The following is an 18,769-nucleotide window of genomic DNA, read 5'->3' as shown; positions in this document are numbered from 1 at the left end:
AAAAATTTTTGGTTCCGCCCGAAGTCACCCGGTGACATTTACGCTCCTTTGCGAAAGAGCAATCAGACGACGGAAGGGAGTTCACACTGACGGGCAACTTTTCTTCCTATTTCTGGCGTGATGCTTGAGTCTGTCCCAAAATACAACTTCGGTGCACCCAAGTGGACTCGCATCAAGGGTCCCTAGAGTCTGCACTACATGATGTCATCAAAGTGTGGACTCTGAGGAGGCCCACAAGTCTGGAGTGTGCCATTTGGGACAGGGCCATTAAACCATTGAACATTTTTTCTCTCTATCTTTCCCTCTGCAGTAAATGCCAGTGCCGTGGTTGGATAGTGCAGATTGGGGGCGGTATTATTGTAATTGTCCTTACAAAATTAACCATGGTTTTACTACAGTTAATAAAAACATGGTTACTGTAATAAAACCATAGTAACTACAAAATAACCATTTGACAACCATGGTTTTCAAAGACCATAGTTAGTGTAGTAAAACCATGGTTTTGCTGATAGTAATCAATACACCACAAAATTATGGTTACTACACGTTTACCACAATAAAACCATGATTAGTTTTCGTAAGGGTGACCTTGCAACCTACATCTCAAAACAGGTCAAATCTGAACAACCTTATTTTTCACAGCTTGCAGAAAATGGTTTACCAAAACTAAGTTTTGCATTTAGGTTGATAAAAGCACTGGGGACCCAATTATAGCAATTAAACATGGTAAAAAGACCGCTTTAATATTGTACTTTATAAGATGGATTTTTTTGTTAATTTGCATCTAGTTACAACAACTAGATACATACTGTAACACGGTATTTTACTTGGGTAAGTGTTTAGTTTAATCGTATTGATTGTGTCAATAATCCAGTCCTGATTTTACCGTCGTCACCATGAGTGTGTTCGACTTCATGTCTTGCTGCGCCCACCGATCTGCCTATGACATCAAAGTACCGCGAGAGCGATTCGAAAACGCCGCTTATTAAGCACTCTCGCGGTACTTGATGTCATGCACACGCCCATTGGTCTTGCCATCGACGCTTGAAGTCAAACACGCCTACAGTCAGTCAGGCAGAGGAAATCATTGTTGGCAAAAATGAACGCCGCTACCTTCCGAGACTGCAAGGTAGGTTATTGATCATGGTTTATTTACATTCAGAGATTTGTTTACAATACTTTCAAGTTATTATGGGTGACCTTTTAGAACGTTTAATAAGATCTTAAGTTACCTCAGACGAAAGTGTCTGAAACTGTACTAACGTTACTAAACCCTGCTCAGTCAACATGAAGATTGATTCATACAACTAAACAACAGTGCCGTGCAAATACCAGGCGTAGCAAACTATTTAATTAACAATACACATGGTAAACATTACAGTAAACAGCCTTTCCTGTATTAATGAATGAATTAAAGCTTTGCGTAGGTAGAGATACAGATAACTTTTACAGTTGTGGTGAAAACAGGTGACTATAGTTTGTGATAGGCTGTGTCAGCAGTTTCTGTTCCACAGTTGAACAAAGTTTCCTCCTTATCAACTGGTTAACTAAGTGAAATGCTTACAAAGATCTCATTAAAAAGTTAGTCTTTGTAAATTGTTTTACTTTGTTAAATACTTTATGTGCAAGAGATATTATTGCATGATATTGCAATAAAGTGCATACAGTAAGTGTCCCCCAGAGCAAAATTACTTGGCCACAAAATTTCAGTTACAAAGTTTATGATCTTTGTCCTGCATTGTCCAGGCGTGGATATCCGAGGGTCTGCCACTGTCCACCAGCAGCAATGAAGCCTGTAAACTATATGATGCTATACTTTCTCAGGTACTGATATATAACTGACACTAATATATAACTTGATATACAGCAAAGTACTTTATAACTAACTGAATTTTATCTCCCTGGTGATAAGTATGTGACCTGGCGCAATGATGAAACACTCGGAGGAATTGAAGGCTGTATTGCAGCTGTCAAAGCAGCAGATCCGGACTTTGGTATGTCATTATCCTGAATGGTCCTGTTTCAAAATCACTGTAAAAACAGGGTATCATGTATGGGTATAAACATATAATTATACTGCATATAAGGCTTGCATAGGTCCAACAGTAAACCTGCCTGTGAAATCCAGACTAAAGTCTCATTATCTAGTTATAAGATTGGGAGCATCAAAATTTGAATTTAATCATTGCTTTCAACCTTACTTAGTCAATATTAAAGATGTCAAGGTTATATTTTCACAGAATGTTAAAGGACAAGTTCGGTATTTTACACTTAAAGCCCTGTTTTCAGATTGTTTATGATGAAATAGAACGGTTTTGACTGAAATTTCGACATTTGCGGCTGTCCCGAGAATTTTTGGGTGTTTGTGTTTCAGCTCCTACCTTTACAATGGGTTTAATGGTGCACTGGAACAATCCTTTCTAAAATGCATTAAACTTTCGTTTACAAAGACGTGAAACTCATCGAGTGGTCAGGGGTGTTCAATGACATGCTCACACAAAAATCGCGTCAAAAGATGCCTTCCAACAGCTGTTTTAGCATTCGTTGTTAACTTGTGAACCTATTTTTCCAAACGCCTCACACACGTACATTCTTCCGCTTAGAGCTTGAATAATAGACACTCCAGCCCAGTTGGTGGCGCTAATCCGGCATTGCCAATTGCAAGAATAGAAACAAAGTTCCTGGAGCGGAGTAATACCGTACCTCACAGCACAACTAATACAAGTCAATGGAGTTGGCAAAAACTATGATAAAACCTGTTGGAATGCGTATTTTGCAGCGATTTTTGTGTGAGCATACCAGTGAACACCCCTGACCACTCGGTGAGTTTCACATCTTTGTAAACGAAAGTTTAATGCATTTTAGGAAGGATTGTTTCAGTACACCATTAAACCCATTGTAAAGGTAGGAGCTGAAACACAAACACCCAAAAATTCTCTGGGCAGCGGCATATGTCGAAATTTCAGTCAAAACCGTTCTATTTCATCATAAACAATCTGAAAACAGGGCTTTAAGTGTAAAATACCGAACTTGTCCTTTAAATTATGTACAATGATTTTGTGTAGAAAATAGTGAATTACAAATAAATACTTTAGCTGGGTTTTAAAGTCGCCATTAAAAAAAAAAAAAAACTGTCATTTGTTTTGGAATATTGTGGTATTTTTTTTTACAAATTATTTATCTGTGAGCTTCATTATTTAAAAAAAAAATCATGTGCCCTCATAATCTTTAATCAAAAACACAAATCTCCTCCCCTCCTCAATACGGTCTCTCTTTACTTCCGGTCATCTGGTATGGCAGGTGGGCAAGGTCCAGGAGAAGATTACGGCAATTAGCAACATGACCCAACATCAAACGATCCAATCGCACTGCAAAAAAAATATTTTCAAGAAAACTTAGTATTTTTGTCTTGTTTTCAGTAAAAATATCTAAAAATTCTTAAATTAAGATGTTTTTTTTTTTGATGAGCAAAACGACCCAAGAAAATTAGTCTAGTTTCTGGACTAAAAATATCAAGATTTTTTGCTTACCCCATTGGCAGATTTTTTTTTTGCTCGTTTTATGCACAAAATCACTTAAATTCGATATTTTTGGTCTAAAAACTAGACTTATTTTCTTGGGTTGTTTTGCTCATCAAGAAAAAGCATCTTAATTTAAGAATTTTTTGATTTTTTTACTGAAAACATGACAAAAATATTAAGAATTTTTTTTCTTGAAAATCTTTTTTTTGCAGTGCGTATATCGATGGAGAAATTCAAATCCAGCCCTGCCTTATTTAATTTCAGAAGCCGGTTTTACGCGGATATGTGTCATCGCTGGAAAATAAGACAATCGCTACATCCGTTTCATGGCTACTTTAACAGACTTGGTCACATCTCAAATATTTTTATGACTTAATGTCAGTTTTGTAAATATATAAACAATATAATAATTAAGTGTGCCAAACACGTGGTCGTCCAAAACCAAGTTTATATCTGCCGCAGGTGAACTCTTGTTTTATGTCGTCTGGATTATATTTTTTCTATACTTTGTTTTGAGTATGAGGGCCCGTCTTGTAAGGTGTTTCTGTTATCATCTGTCTAATTTGTTTTCACCAAAAGACTAATCTGTACTAGACCATATGTGACCAGTCATGGAAAGTAGGGACACAAGTCGGATCTGGGGCATTTTGAGTTATTCATAGATTCTGAAAGTGCAGATTCTAAGCTTTCCAACAATGTGTAACACATGGAAATCTGATAAGATTTGGAGAAGTTGTGGCCATTTGAATGTAACACATTCAAGAAAGAGAATGCTGAGAAATTTGAGAAAGAAAAAAGTTAACACTTTCCCTTTTCCCTGGCTGGAGAGACAATATGGCTCATTTACATCTCATTTAGCTAAGCCATACCCCCTGTAAAGCCGTTTTGAGATACAGAGGTTCTACCATCATATGTAGTATTTTATTACAGAAGTCCGAATGACAAAATGCAAAAATAAACAGGACTTTTAACGTTACCTTTGCGGGGATCACAAGTCGAATCCAGTGTTTCAGATGTGTGAATCATCCAATGATTTTTGTCCACAAATGCGTATAATCCGTGAAATATAGATATATAGTCTATTTCGCATGAACTTCTGGTAATACAATATAATATACAATCTGAGGACTATTTACATCGTAACATGTAAGGGTATATCAGATTACACTCCGGTATTTACGTTCCGTTAAACACATGAACCCGCCTTCAAAGTTTGTATTTAAAATAGATAATCCAAAAACAGCACCGTCGAAAACGTGAAGTCCTTAAGAGATGTTACCAATCGCTCGCTCGTTCCTCCATCAGCCAATGACTTCATGGAAAATATTGATAGACAAAACATGCGTCGCTGGCTTTGTGGGGTGCCGCGGTCTGATGACGTCGGAGTGCCGCGAGAGCGAGTCGAAATTAAACTACTCCGTAAGATTTCTTAAAGAGCTCTCGCGGTGCTTTGGCGTCATCCGGCTGCGGCGCCCCATAAAGTCAGTGACGCGGCTGACGTATATGCGGTTGACTGTTATTTGTTCCGCCCCAGCTTCTTTTATATTTCTTTTGTTTTGTGCGCCCGAGCTTCATTTACAGTCGGGGGAGACGCACGCTATAAGTTTGAAAAAAATAAATAAAACTCAGCAAACATGTCTGAGGAACAGAGCAGCCACGTCACTACAGTCCCGTGACTTCACGCTCGAGCCGGAAGAGAAGACAATGCTGAATAAAGTCGTAATTCTTGCTATTTTTGGACCAAACTGTATTTTCGATGCATCAACACAATTTTACTGACCCACTGATGTCACATGGACTACTTTGATAATGTTTTTATTACCTTTCTGGACATGGAAACCGTACATAGATTTTCAATGGAGGAGACAGACTAAATCTAATGTTAAAACATCTTAAACTGTGTTCCGAAGATGAACGGAGGTCTTCTGAGTTTAGAACGACATAATGGTAAGTCATTAATGACATTATTTTCAGTTTTGGGCGAACTATCCTTATTCAGTAGTCACGCTGTTCCCTTTGGGGGCGGAGGTGAAAACACAAGCTTATACAGTATGTAAATACACACAGACAATGACGCCCCCCGCTGCACGCTAGAATCTCCGGAAAACAAGCCTATTTTAACCGCAAAATGTACGCTTTTAAATATACATAAACTGCTATCTCAAACATGGAGAGGCTTCTTCGTGATCTCAACTAACAGATTCTGCAATAAAACGAAAATCACAAATTTTGAAAAAAAAAACGTTGTTTCTCATTTTCTCGAAACTTGTGCTGCCGACTTGTGTCCCTGGTTTCCGTGACGGGTCACATATATTGACATAAAAGGCGGAGTGCATGATTTTTGAAAAACACTTTGGAAAAGGGAGTCGGGCCGAGTACCAAAACATACTTGTAGCCAATCAGCAGTAAGGGGCGTGTCTACTAATCGACATTGGTGCCTGGATTGCATATGTGTTGGGTGGGTCTATCAAAAGAAGGTCCAGATTCTATTGGGGTAGGGGCGGGTTTGTTTAGGTGATTTCAAATGTAAACATTGACTTTCAGAGATCATGCACCCCACCTTTAACATTATCAATAAATATGAAAATTGTTTTCTTCATCTTAGTTTTTTTTATTGCTTAAATGTGGTAAAAAAGGTAAAAAATTCTACCTAAAAATGTATAAATGTTGCTGTCCAAACTACTGTATGCATAATTGGTTAGTTGCATTAACTTTTTTGCTTTCAGTATTGTGTTTATTTTCTGCTGTGGTTGCCAGTACTGGCCCGTTACCTATTTTGGGGTTGTAACCTTCTTCCATGCATAATATTTAAAACTTTAACAAAATTAATTTAGCAAAGAATGCATTGGTGGCATGTACTTTATCATAAATGAATGCAGCACAATTACAGTGCTTCCATTGCAAGTCTTAGTTCTCATTAATCTCTTCACTGTGGTGCAGTAATGGGTCATGTGATCTCTACTGGGCTGGAATTGGTGGGCACAGGAAGTTCAGTCCTGCGGGATGAGAGACTGGCCAATGCCGTGAGGACGACTGTGGACCTGGCGAAATCTCAAGAGCTCACACCCAGAGAGAGAGGCCATGTCAAAGCCATGGAGCTCTTCTCTAGAGGGTGAGGACAGACTATAAGATCTTTATGAGAACTGGTATCACAAACAGACATTGAAATTGCCAATGTTGCTGAGGGGGAAGGAAAGTTTTCATATCCACCGAGCCTTAGAAGTAATTTCAGCATATTTATATAATAACTTTGATATTTTGCAGCCAGCGTAATAAGTGGTGGACTGTTCTGTTTTTCAACAAAGTTGACCCCTCAGGCAACCCGCGTTTCCAAATTGGTTCTTAAACATTCATGTTTACTTTATCCTTGGGCAGTTAAGTTTCTGACTGTCATATGACAATTTAAAGTTCTTGAACAAAGAACTTCTGTTTTTCTACAAAGTCCACAAGCAAAGTCATGAGTTTGATGGGTTTGAAGCTTTAATACACTGCCAAATGCATACGTTTTAAATTAATTATACTGTACAATAATGAAACCGTATTTCAGAGCTTTACATAAGGCATGTGAGATTTGGGAGGATATTCTGGTGGATCACCCTACAGACATGTTGGCATTGAAATTTGCCCATGATGGCTTCTTCTACCTGGGTGAACAGACTCAGATGAGGGACTCAGTGGTCCGAGTGCTGCCCCACTGGAAGCCACATATGCCATTGTACAGGCAGGTGCAGATTTCACCACCCGTCCCAATCTGAATTATGGTTACGGCTGTATTTTATCATGTGGTCATTAAAAATGGTGCATTTTGTTTATTCCAGCTATATTAAAGGGATGCATTCTTTTGGGCTGCTCGAGACTCGGAACTATGATGAAGCTTTAAAAATGGCAAAAGAGGTATGATGTTTTCAGACACATTATACTAATACTGTATGTGATCCTGTCTGTGAAATTCAGTCTAAAGAGATTAGGAGCATAAGAGTCTTTGACATGGGGTCCACAAAACCAGTCATAAGTAGCACAGGGTGTATTTGTAGCAATAGCCAACAATGAATTTTAGAGGTCCAAATTATTGATTTCCCCCAAAAAAATCATTGGGATATTAACTCTTTTCCCGTCATTAATGAGTTATCTCATCAATTAAGAGAAAACATTTGCATAAAAATGTGTTTCTGAAGAATTTTTAATCTGCTATACCGGACAATATTACCTAATTTATGGGTGAAAAAATGAAGCCAAGACTTTTTTTTTTACTAATTGTAAACTCTATGTATGTTTTGATAATCGTTTTGAATCTGATCTCTAACAAAATTCCTTCTCAAAAATGCAATTATTATAGCTTTTTGCAAAAAAAGCTTTTTAAAGAAAAATACCCATATTTAAGAGTTTATAAACAGAGAAAAAAAATAAAGATATGATAAAGCAATTTTTTCCCCGTTTTGTTTGTTTGTTTGTTTGTTTATTGTTTGTTTGAAAGCAGAGGGTCTGTTTTTTCATTTGATATATTTGTATGTTTATATATTTTTAGAAGAACATTTTCCTGAAAGGCATTTTGTAAAACACATGTGAAAATTACAAAAAAATGCTGGCGGGCAAAGTTTCAGAAAAAAGCTGGCGGCGAATGAGTTGGGTAAAGATCATGTTCCATCAAGATAAATTCCCTGTCATAAATATAAAAATGAATGTATTAGAAATATTTGTTGCTTTGGACTAAATTTGGACAACTTTAAATGCGATTTTCTCAAAATATTTATTTTGCACCCTCAGATTCCAGATTTTTTAATAGTTGTATCTCGGCCAAATATTATCCTGTCCTGTTTCAATGGAAAGCTTATGACTGGTTTTGTTGTCCAGGGTCACATTTTATGTAGAAAACAATAAATCACAAAAATGTGACTTGATCTGGGTTTTCACAAAATGGTCACATTTCTTCATTGCTGGACATTGTGATCAAATTTATACGTGGAGAGATTTTTTTTGCTGCTTTATACAATGCTTTGCAAAAGTCTTAGACCACCACCACCAGACTTGTTGTTTTAGAAGTTTTATGTCCATCCATATTTATTTTTCAATCTATTTTATTAAGATACAAACAGAAAATACAGGGAATATGTACAAAAAATACATTTTACATTTTCGCCAGTTTACATTTGTATATACCGTTTTTAATACTACATACACATTTTCTATATTTTCTGTATGTATTCTATTAAAGACACTGAGAAACAATTATATATGATCACTATAACATTGCAAAAACAACAAATCTAATTGTGGCATGGTGGCCTAAGACTTTTTTGTAGCCTATATAAGCACATTACTGTAGCCTATATAAACTTTTTAATAAACATTAAATTTCTAATAGAGAAACTTCTGTTGTTTGCATTATTGTTTTTATTTAAAAGAATTCACTATATATGTTTACAGGGTCTGGATTTGACTCCTGAGGATGGCTGGTGTGTTCATGCTGTGGCTCATGTCCATGAGATGAGGGCAGAGATTGACAAGGGGCTAAAGTTCATGGCCTCTACAGAAAAAGACTGGATGGTCAGTTTCCAAAAACATTATATATAACATACAGTGTGGTCAAAAGTCTAAGGCCACATGAAGTTGCTGCAGCAGTATTTCACATTTTTTAAAGCTCACAAAACACGCTGTTTCTGCTCATCTCATGTTAATCTTGAGTACCTAATGAGTAGTAATACATACCTCATATATCCAAAGAGTTTTTAGTTTTATTAGATTTATAAAAGACAGATCAGCTGTACTGATTCTTCCCGAATAAACCCGATCCCTCGAGGCGTAGCGCGGGCGTAGCAAGTCACGAGCATGCAACACACACGAAACATCTCACTATCTCTGGATAACTTATGATTCACTACATGTTCATGTCGTTTACATTACCGGTATATACACTTATGCCCCAATTGCCAACAAAACATAGTAGGGGTGTAACGATACATTGTATGATTCTGCTTGCTATGCTTCTCAATGAATTATGGTGAAATGTCGCTATACATCCAAAAGCCAGATGGCGTTCTCATGTAGAAACTCAATATGTGCCGCAGAAGAAGTACCATTACACAGGCAGCTCCAGGAAATGTGTAAGCATATTTATATCCCTGTTCTTGAAACATTTACAGATTTATTTATTTATTGATAAGGATTTATCAGTAGCCATAGTACATGAAATAGTTGTGCATAATATCGCCACTGTAAGTAAGAATCAATATTGGACAGACATTATAGTGTGTATCGCAAAATATCATCACACCCCTAAAGCACAGACATTTGATGCAGTTTTACTTACCATCTGCCACTTATGACCCGGTTGGGACTGTCTCATTTCAACAAAATCCACCATTAAACTATATTCATTGTTTCCATAATGCTTGGTTCATTGGAAAGCTGAACAAGCCTAAATTTCCCTCAGATACAACAACACACTTCTTTGGTGACGTTGATTTCGTTTCAGCTCTTGGTTGGTGAATGTGTGCGCTATTCCAGTTAAAGTGCCCATATAAGGACTTTCCCTGTACTTTCTGCACTAAACTTTCCCATAAAAGAAATAAAGCAAGATTGTTACATATTAATCTTTCATGTTCGAAAGCAAACGTTATGAAATTTGTACGAACCCTGGTGAACGGCATTCGAAACAGAAATAGTTAATTAAAATAACTACCAGAATTTTTTTTTTTTAACTTTCTGTATTTCAGAATGTCTTTATTATTCAGTATTTCCTTCTGTTGTTTTAATGGCAGCATGTACTCAGGCTGTTATGGACTGCACATATTTGTGCAAAATCTGGTGATTATACCAGCATAATCTGAGAATGGTACAAAAAAGCTTTATATGTGCTTCAGTTCAAGAAAAGGAAATCTAATTTGATTTGTGAGCCTCAAAATGCTGATTTTCATTTTACATATGTTTAAAGTTTACAGAATCCTTAAACTTTAGGTTTAAATTTAAAATTTTCATGATTTATGGTTTATAAAACTTTAATACCTCATTATACAGTCATGCCATTTTTTATACAGTATGTTGAAGAGCGTTCAAAGTGGATACTTTAAAGTTTGTTTGTTGTGTTTTGTAAAATTAAAGTCTCGTATTACTTCCCTTCAGGTGTGTGACATGTTGGCGTGTCATAATTACTGGCACTGGGCCCTCTATCATATTGAGAAGGTAAAAAACAACAAAAGCTAAACAAACATACGAGAAAAGGACAAACTCATTACATATAGAGTAATGGATCTACAAATAAGCACTAGATGCTTTTATCCATACAGTCCTGTTTAACAGATAAAAGGACATTTTTCAATGTAATTATTATTGTTTTTTTAATTCTTTATATGTCATCCTGCCAGTGCATATACTTCAAGTACAGAATAAATGTATTTATATGTAAATAAGTCATGTGTGTATTTTCTAATCTCCACAGGGGGATTATGAAGCAGCATTAAAGATTTTTGATGAGCAGGTGAGCACACGACATCAACCCTAGAATATATGAATTTGAATTAATGATAATGTGATATTTTGTACCTCTTTTCAGGTTTCTCAGCGCTGTGTGAAATCTGGGGCCATGCTGGACACCGTGGATTCTTGTTCTCTGCTCTACAGACTAGAGCTGGAGGGTGAGATACATTCCTGTTGAGTCTAATTTTCTTTAAAACCATCTTATCAGAAGCACAGTTTAATCAAGGCATTTGGTTAAAGGTTGTGTCTTAAGTCATGAAAATGTAAGAAGTAAATCTGCTGTTATGACTGTAAGGGGTCGCATGCCGGATGAGAAACACCGCGTCGCGTGTAGGGCAACACGCAGGTATCACACACAGGACGTGCACATTTAATAGTGCAAGCTTAGTCAGACAGAGTCTACTTTCAGATGTAAAATATGCATTAGCAGCCTATGTTAATCGGTAACGATTTTGGACAAATATGATGTTATTGAATGTTAACTATGTGAGTGGCGCTCTGTGGCGCAGCAGAGGATCCAGTGTCATAGCGGACAGCCGTCTTCAGTAGGGATGCTCCAATCAGTATTTTTGCAGCCGATACCGATTACCGATTTGTTATCTTCGTGATGGGCCAATTCCGATACCGATTTTTTTCAAGCTGATATGCAAGCTCTTTGATTACTGTAACTGTAAAAAAAAATTCTATAAAGAAATACCACAGATGTTGCCTTTGTTATATTACTTGCAGTAATTGGGTATATTATAGTTTTAAAAGAGACTCAAATAATTAAGCACAACAAATATTTGTTCTACAAATAATAAACTTTTGGCATGACGATGCAATTGTCCGCGATAGATATGTGTTGTATACACTGTTTGATAGCGATGTGAAGACACATCGCGCTGTTGACCGGACCGCGTCCTCATAGAAACTACGCATATCTCTGTAAAGGCAAAGAGAGAAATCCAAATCTGCACGTCCACATGACGTTGTAAAAATGCTTGCAATAAATAAAAATTGCCTCTAATTGCAGCCGCATTCAAAAGCCTTTTGATGACAAAAGTAAACAGAAAGATCGGTTTATGAGATCGGCAGATTTAGCGAGCACCGATCGAATCATTTAATGCCATTATCGGCCGATACCGATCGGCGTCCGTTTGATCAGAGCATCCCTAGTCGTCAGATGCCGCCGGTGTGTGTACATTCATAGAAAATAATGTGTTCGATTTTTAGATACATGGAGTGACGCTTCTCGTCTGGTGTGTGACCCCCTTAAAGGTGCAGTGTGTAATGTTTAAAAGGATCTCTTTACAGAAATGCAAAATAATTTACAAAACTATATTATCAGGGGTGTATAATGACTTTTCATAATGAACCGTTATGTGTTTATTGCCTTAGAATTAGCCGTTTTTATCTACATACACGAGGGTTCCCTTACATGGAAGTCACCATTTTGTGCTACAATTTTTCTACAGAAGCCCTTAATGGACAAACTTTTTTACTAAGTTGTCTCAGACTATGACATGTTTGTCTGGTGGCGGCTACCATAGCTTCTCTATGCGTTTTAAAAGTGAGGGGTGAGCAGTGGCTTTAGCCGTTGGTTGCAGTTTACAACCTCACCACTAGACGTCGCTAAAATTTACAAAGTGCACATTTAACTGTATATTAGAACACATTCAGAAATCAGAACCTCAAAAATTGTTGTCTTCTGTGTAGAGAGGAGAGAAATACGTTTAAAGGGGACATATCACAAGATTTTTTAAGATGTTAAATAAATCTTTGGTGTCCCCAGAGTACATATGTTAAGTTTTAGCTCAAAATATCATTTAGATAATTTATTATAGCAAGTAAAAATTGTCAGTTTGTAGGTGTGTGCAAAAATGTGCCGTTTTGGGTGTGTCCTTTAACATGCAAATGAGTTTATCTCTGCACTAAATGGCAGTGCTGTGGTTGGATAGTGAAGATTAAGGGGCGGTATTATCCCCTTCTGACATCACCAGGGGAGACAAATTACAATGACCTATTTTTCAACATGCTTGCAGAGAATGGTTTACCAAAACTAAGTTACTGGGTTGATCTTATTTACATTTTCTAGGTTGGTAAAAGCACTGGGGACCCAATTATAGCACTTAAATATGAAAAAGTCAAATTTTCATGGTACTGTATATGCCCTTTAAAGGCTTAGGTATAACATTTGGTCATTGTTTTTAAGTAATGTAAATACATAGCCATCAAATTCCAAGACCAAGACAGGATGTTAATGTTCAAGAGATACCACAAAAGTTAAAGGTTTTTGGATGTGTTTGAAATGTTGGTGATCCAGGCAGAGCAGTGAAATGCTGAAGGCCAAATAAAGTAACCGAGAGCTCTTCAGATGAACTTAGATTTTCCTTGTTTCCTTCAGGAACATGTTTTGGCAGGAAGAAACTTTTTTGATTGTGATCTTTGAAAGTCAGTAGTTCATCCTATACAACTTTCAGACATATTTATCCACAAGGGCCTTCCACAGAGAAAAGAGTAACAGTGGATTTCAAGATCTCAGCATGTCTAACATGAGCTTAAAGTAAAGCCATCCAGTCACGCTAATAAACATGATTTTATTTATTTACTGGCACATGCATTAGCAACTAGAGCTGGGCGATATATCGCATGGGATTGTCATGAGCATCACTTTAGTAAGGCCGGTTCCTTGATTAGTAGTAAATTGCCATCACCTGCTTTCAGATGGAGCGACATTTACTACACAGAGCTGTAGTTCACTAACAAGCTGACGATGTGCATGACTATCCCATGTGATGTATCGCCCACCCAGCTCTATTAGCTACACTAACCAGGGGATTGTCGAATGTGAAACTGGAGATGAATGTGACATTGATAACGTCTTTTCAGTTCATGTCCCAAGTGACATTTTCTTGGGAACCATTGACAAAACAGTACGTATGTGTGTTTCTACGGCAGGTGTGAGCGTGAAGAACCGCTACCGAGAGATACTGCAGGTCACCCAGCCTCATACAGAGGACCACACATTACTTTTTAATGATCTGCACTTTCTCATGGTTAGCTTGGGCTGCAAAGAGACAAACACCAGTCAGCGTCTGCTGGAGAGCCTGCAGGAACTAGCTAAGTAAGCAGACGGCGTTAGATAACCCACCCAAGAGACTACAGCACAAGGGTGGGAGTTTATGGAGGCCAAGTTAATACAGCCTGTAAGAGATTTCTTAGAAATTTCCCTGCTCTGTGGGAAACTAGATGTCTTCAGACCTCTTTGCTGCATGCATATTTATACAAATTTACCACTTCAACCAAAACGCGTGCGGTGAAATGTTGTACAGGAGTGAATGAAGTGGATTTAACAAAGTACAAAATGCAATTTTTTTGTCAGCGTGCCATGTTTTATAAAATAACATGGTGGAGAAAAATCCTCTGGGTGCTGCTTTTTCAACCGAGCGGTGTTTTATCAGAGACGAGAACATTTTACAGTTCCCACTTATTTTGTCGATGCTTTTAGCAACAGTTTTACATCCAAACCCTTAACAACCCCTTACCTGCACCGGCTGTCTAAAAGCAATTTCCTTCCAACAAAGCATTAAGCTTTTTACTTTATGGTTTTGATTTTACAAAAGTAAGAATTTCAGACAGATTTTAAATCTTTAAAGCCTCTGTTTAAATCCTTCAGAGACCCAGCAGAGAACCATCAGCTTCATATAGCCGAGCGTGTGGGTCTGCCCATGTGTCAGGCTCTGCTGGAGTATGACCAGGGTAACTACAGCCAGGCTGTTGAGTTGCTTAAACCCATCCGATACCGCTTTGTGGAAATTGGGGGCAGTGACGCACAGGTCGGTCACCAGAGCACTTCATCCGCTGGATTTGTTCCCGAGCAGGAGTAAAAGAAATAACAAAAAACTCCACTTTTTCTCTTTTTGCAGAGGGATATTTTCAATCAACTGCTTATTCATGCTGCCATGAAGTCAGGAGACAAACACCACCAAAGATTTGCGAGGTAAAAGCTGTGGCTTATACAAATGCAAAGTCTGTTGTGCTTATATGTTAAAGAAATGCTCCAGGCATTAAAAAACATTATTATAGGATAATAGCAGAAATTACTCGCATCACATTTAAAGGAAAACACCACCGTTTTTCAATATTTTATTATGTTCTTTCCTCAATTTAGATGAATTAGTACATATATTTTTTTTCAATGCGTGAACTTAATCTTTGTACAGCGTGTCGTGAATGTGTTGGCGTTTGGCCTGGCCCCATTCATTCCTTATGCTGCGTTTACACCAGCCGCGATAGATGCGTCAAGCGCGAGTGATTTCAATGTAAGTCAATGTAAAGACACATTGACGCGCGTCTGGAGGTCTCGCGGCGTGAATGAGGCGTTTAGCGCGGTACGGTAGACGCAATTTCGTGTAGTTCGCACGAATGGCGCGAATTGATCATTGCCGCGGAAAATGCGCAAGTTAAAAAATTTGAAATTTTACAGAAAAACGCACCGTGTTAACCGATCAGGATCTTGCTCTAGCAGTGACGTGATTACCGGAAGCAAGCAGAGTCGCAGAATCCATGACGCGAATATCCGCATGAATGTCTCGATGACTAGAATTTCACACGCAGCTTTCACGCCAGAATGAAGTGAGTACTAGGGATGCATATCAATTAATCGCGATTAATCTATAGCAGAATAAAAGTTTTTGTTTACATCATATATGTGTGTGAACTGTGTATAATAATTATGTATATATAAATATGCACACATGCATGTATAATTTTAAGAAAAAAATATATTTATATATTAAGTATTTATATTTATATATAATATAAATTATACATAAATATACAAATGTATATACACATGTAAACATTGCTTAAATATATACATGCATGTGTGTGCATTTAACTATACAAAGTTATTATACACAGTACACACACATATATGATGTAAACTAAAACTTTTATTCTGCTATAGATTAATCGCGATTAATTGATATGCATCCCTAGTGAGTACACTTAAAATGTTCAAGCGTCCAACAATGCGCGGTCGACGTGAATTTTGGCGCTTTTCCATTACATAATACCCCACGGTTTAGTTTAGTTTGGGTCGGGTCAGCTCACCTCACTTTGGCGTGGTTAGCTTTTCCATCGAGTTTAGTAACAATTTAGAGTGGGAGGGATTATAGGCGTGTCATTATATTTACGCTGCCTACTTCTGTGACATCATACAAGTGAGAGCGTTGTTGTACATTCCCATACATTCATTTATTTCTCAGTCCGCCACAAAATGATAATACCAGACATAGCGTTGAAAATACAGACAAACCATATATAAACTTAATCGTGTTTATTGTCTCCATGGTTTAAAAACATCAAAACATCTTTATTTGCATGTTATTATAAAAACAGCGATCGATCGTTGCACGTCACTGCTCAAGTTCACATCTGACAGCTGAGCTGAGCTCTGACGTCTTGTTCTATGAAAGTTTCATATTGAGAGTTTCAGACTTTAGCGCCCTCCGGCTTCACGTATGAATGAAACAAACTGAGTGTGAATGACTGCAGACTCCAGCTTGCTCATATCGCCATGTTTGGAATAAAAATGGGTGAAATATTACCCCCCCTGCAGAAATTTGAAGTAAACATATAAAATTTAAGTAATATTTCTCCAAATATGCATACTTTGAATTTAAAGCCCCGATGGATGTTGTTTTATCGAGTGCTTTCATGACGATCACGGAGGAGTATTTTTATCAGTGAGTGCGGCTGAGGGTTATATTTCAAATTAAAGGTATGTACCGTTTTTCATTTTCATAACGCCTGACAAAAATGAAGAAATGACTGTTACTAGGATTCTCAGATTAAAATAAAGGTCAAAAACTAAATCTTAAATCAAAACACTTTTTAATGATGTATAGTTGTTTAATGTAAGTACATTTAAACTAACAGTAATTTAAATTATGTAAATAAATAGCTCTTCAGTACACCCACGCCCTCGCGCAGGCTATCAGGTTAAAATTGGCCACCACAAATAGATGTTTGCACATCGCGTTTATAACTACCTCTGTCTCACATGACAGTTTCTGTTAAAACACCCGACCCGTGGCGTCAGTCGACGGCGCTCCGCTGAGCCTCATTCAAGTTGCATTTGAGCATATATAATGCGGACGTGCACGTCGCGACTGTGCCGCCACAAACTGCAAGTCTGGAAAAAACTGTTATGGTGTCCCAGATGCTCAACCTGTGGATGTTTTTCATCGCTAAAAGGGTGTTTGGAAACTTATAGCAGAGCACAGATAACAACATGTTTGCTCGAGACAGCGCAAGCTAGCAGTAAGCTAAAGCTAATATTTTACATATAACGATGACGCTTCTCTCAGACCAATCAGTGACCTACAGTGTTTTCGCGTCACGTTTGGTATCAGTTCGGGTCGCTTGGAACCCCAATCGAGGTGGTACGAAAAAAAGTATCGGGTACTACGTACTGCAGTAGATTACATACAAAAAGTCAATGCAAAGACGCGATCAGATGCGTCCTCGCGTGAGGCAATTCATCCCTGTTTGGATCGTAAGAAATAAATGGGGCTAGGCTAAATGCCAACACATTCACAACGCACTGTACAAAGACAAAGTGCACACACTGAAAAAATATAGGTATGTATTAATTCGTCTAAGTTGAGGTGAGAACATAGTAACATATTGAAAATAGGTGGTATTTTCCTTTAAGCAATATCCAGACAGAACCTTTTTAAACAAGTCCCTCACTCACTATGAAATAAAAAAAAAATGCTTCATTCAGACAGTTGTTTTGTACTGTAGGGATTTCTTGGACACTTACTAAGGAAGCAGATGTTGTGTGTTTCTGTCCCTAGATGCATGCTGATCGAGAGAGACTCCCTGCGCCCAAACTCGCTGCTCACGGATCGTCTGATTCAGAGAGCACATGCCTTACACGTTTAAATATGGCAGCATCTATTCCTTAAATATTTAACAGAGCTTGTTCTGTATCTGTTTAATTACAGACACCTTTCTTAACCAATTTCAGTGCAGGCTTGAGATCAGAGACAAGAATTTGCAGTCATTTCAAGGCATTTACTTCACCAGCAAAGGCTTTGGTTAGTTGAGACACTTCCTCCTAGAGCACAAGACTTATATAACATTATGGATGTGTGCAAGAGACTGATATTTTGCACTACACATATCACAGAATCACATTTACTGTAGTATTTTGTATATTTTTTTAATTTGCAATGCATTATCATTATTATTCAATTCTGTGTGCATTAAAAATAAGGCAACATGCCTTCAGCCTTTATGAATGTGTTATGAAAAAAAGAAATTCCCACATGCTTAACAAAAACTTCTCTCTTAAATGTAATAGAGATAAAAACTGGTTTAAGGCAGAGTGAAATGAATCGTATTAAAAAAATGATTTGGGGGGCAAAGTACCCCAAAGTATTATAAAAGCATGGCTCCTGTATGTGAGTTAGTGTGGAAGCGCTGCAGTTGTTTGTAGGTGGAGATGAATGTCTCTTTCCTCTACGGCACTGAACGGATCTGTTTCTGGATCTCAGAGATAAGAATCTGTGATGATAGCCCAATGTCTGCAATCTGTGGATCAAACAGAAGAGCAGTCTGCATGCGGGAGATCGTAATTTCAGTTTCTGACCCACACCTATGAAAAATTCATGAATGGAAAGGCGGATGCACATATGGGATAAAAATACCCAACATTATTAATGCACATCACAATCCTTAAAGGGATAGTTCACCCAAAAATGAAAATTCTGTCATCATTT

The 18,769-nt window shown here is 37.6% G+C and overlaps 1 protein-coding gene across 1 annotated transcript; it reads left to right on the top strand.

Annotated features, from left to right (window-relative positions):
- Positions 1 to 1,007: 1,007 nt before the first annotated feature.
- ttc38 (tetratricopeptide repeat domain 38) lies at positions 1,008 to 18,436 on the top strand. The gene is made up of 14 exons (XM_055174750.2): positions 1,008 to 1,129; positions 1,747 to 1,824; positions 1,913 to 1,994; positions 6,462 to 6,633; positions 7,069 to 7,242; positions 7,340 to 7,415; positions 8,946 to 9,065; positions 10,641 to 10,700; positions 10,957 to 10,995; positions 11,071 to 11,152; positions 13,935 to 14,100; positions 14,653 to 14,812; positions 14,903 to 14,976; positions 17,843 to 18,436. The coding sequence occupies exons 1-14, from the start codon at positions 1,100 to 1,102 to the stop codon at positions 17,928 to 17,930; spliced, it is 1,401 nt and encodes a 466-aa protein (XP_055030725.2). The 5' UTR covers positions 1,008 to 1,099; the 3' UTR covers positions 17,931 to 18,436.
- Positions 18,437 to 18,769: the final 333 nt, after the last annotated feature.

This window comes from Misgurnus anguillicaudatus, chromosome 15, assembly GCF_027580225.2.
Source record: "Misgurnus anguillicaudatus chromosome 15, ASM2758022v2, whole genome shotgun sequence".
In the NCBI taxonomy this organism is placed as follows: domain Eukaryota; kingdom Metazoa; phylum Chordata; class Actinopteri; order Cypriniformes; family Cobitidae; genus Misgurnus; species Misgurnus anguillicaudatus.
Note: the sequence above shows the minus strand (reverse complement) of the source record. Positions and strands in the feature narration are given on the sequence as shown.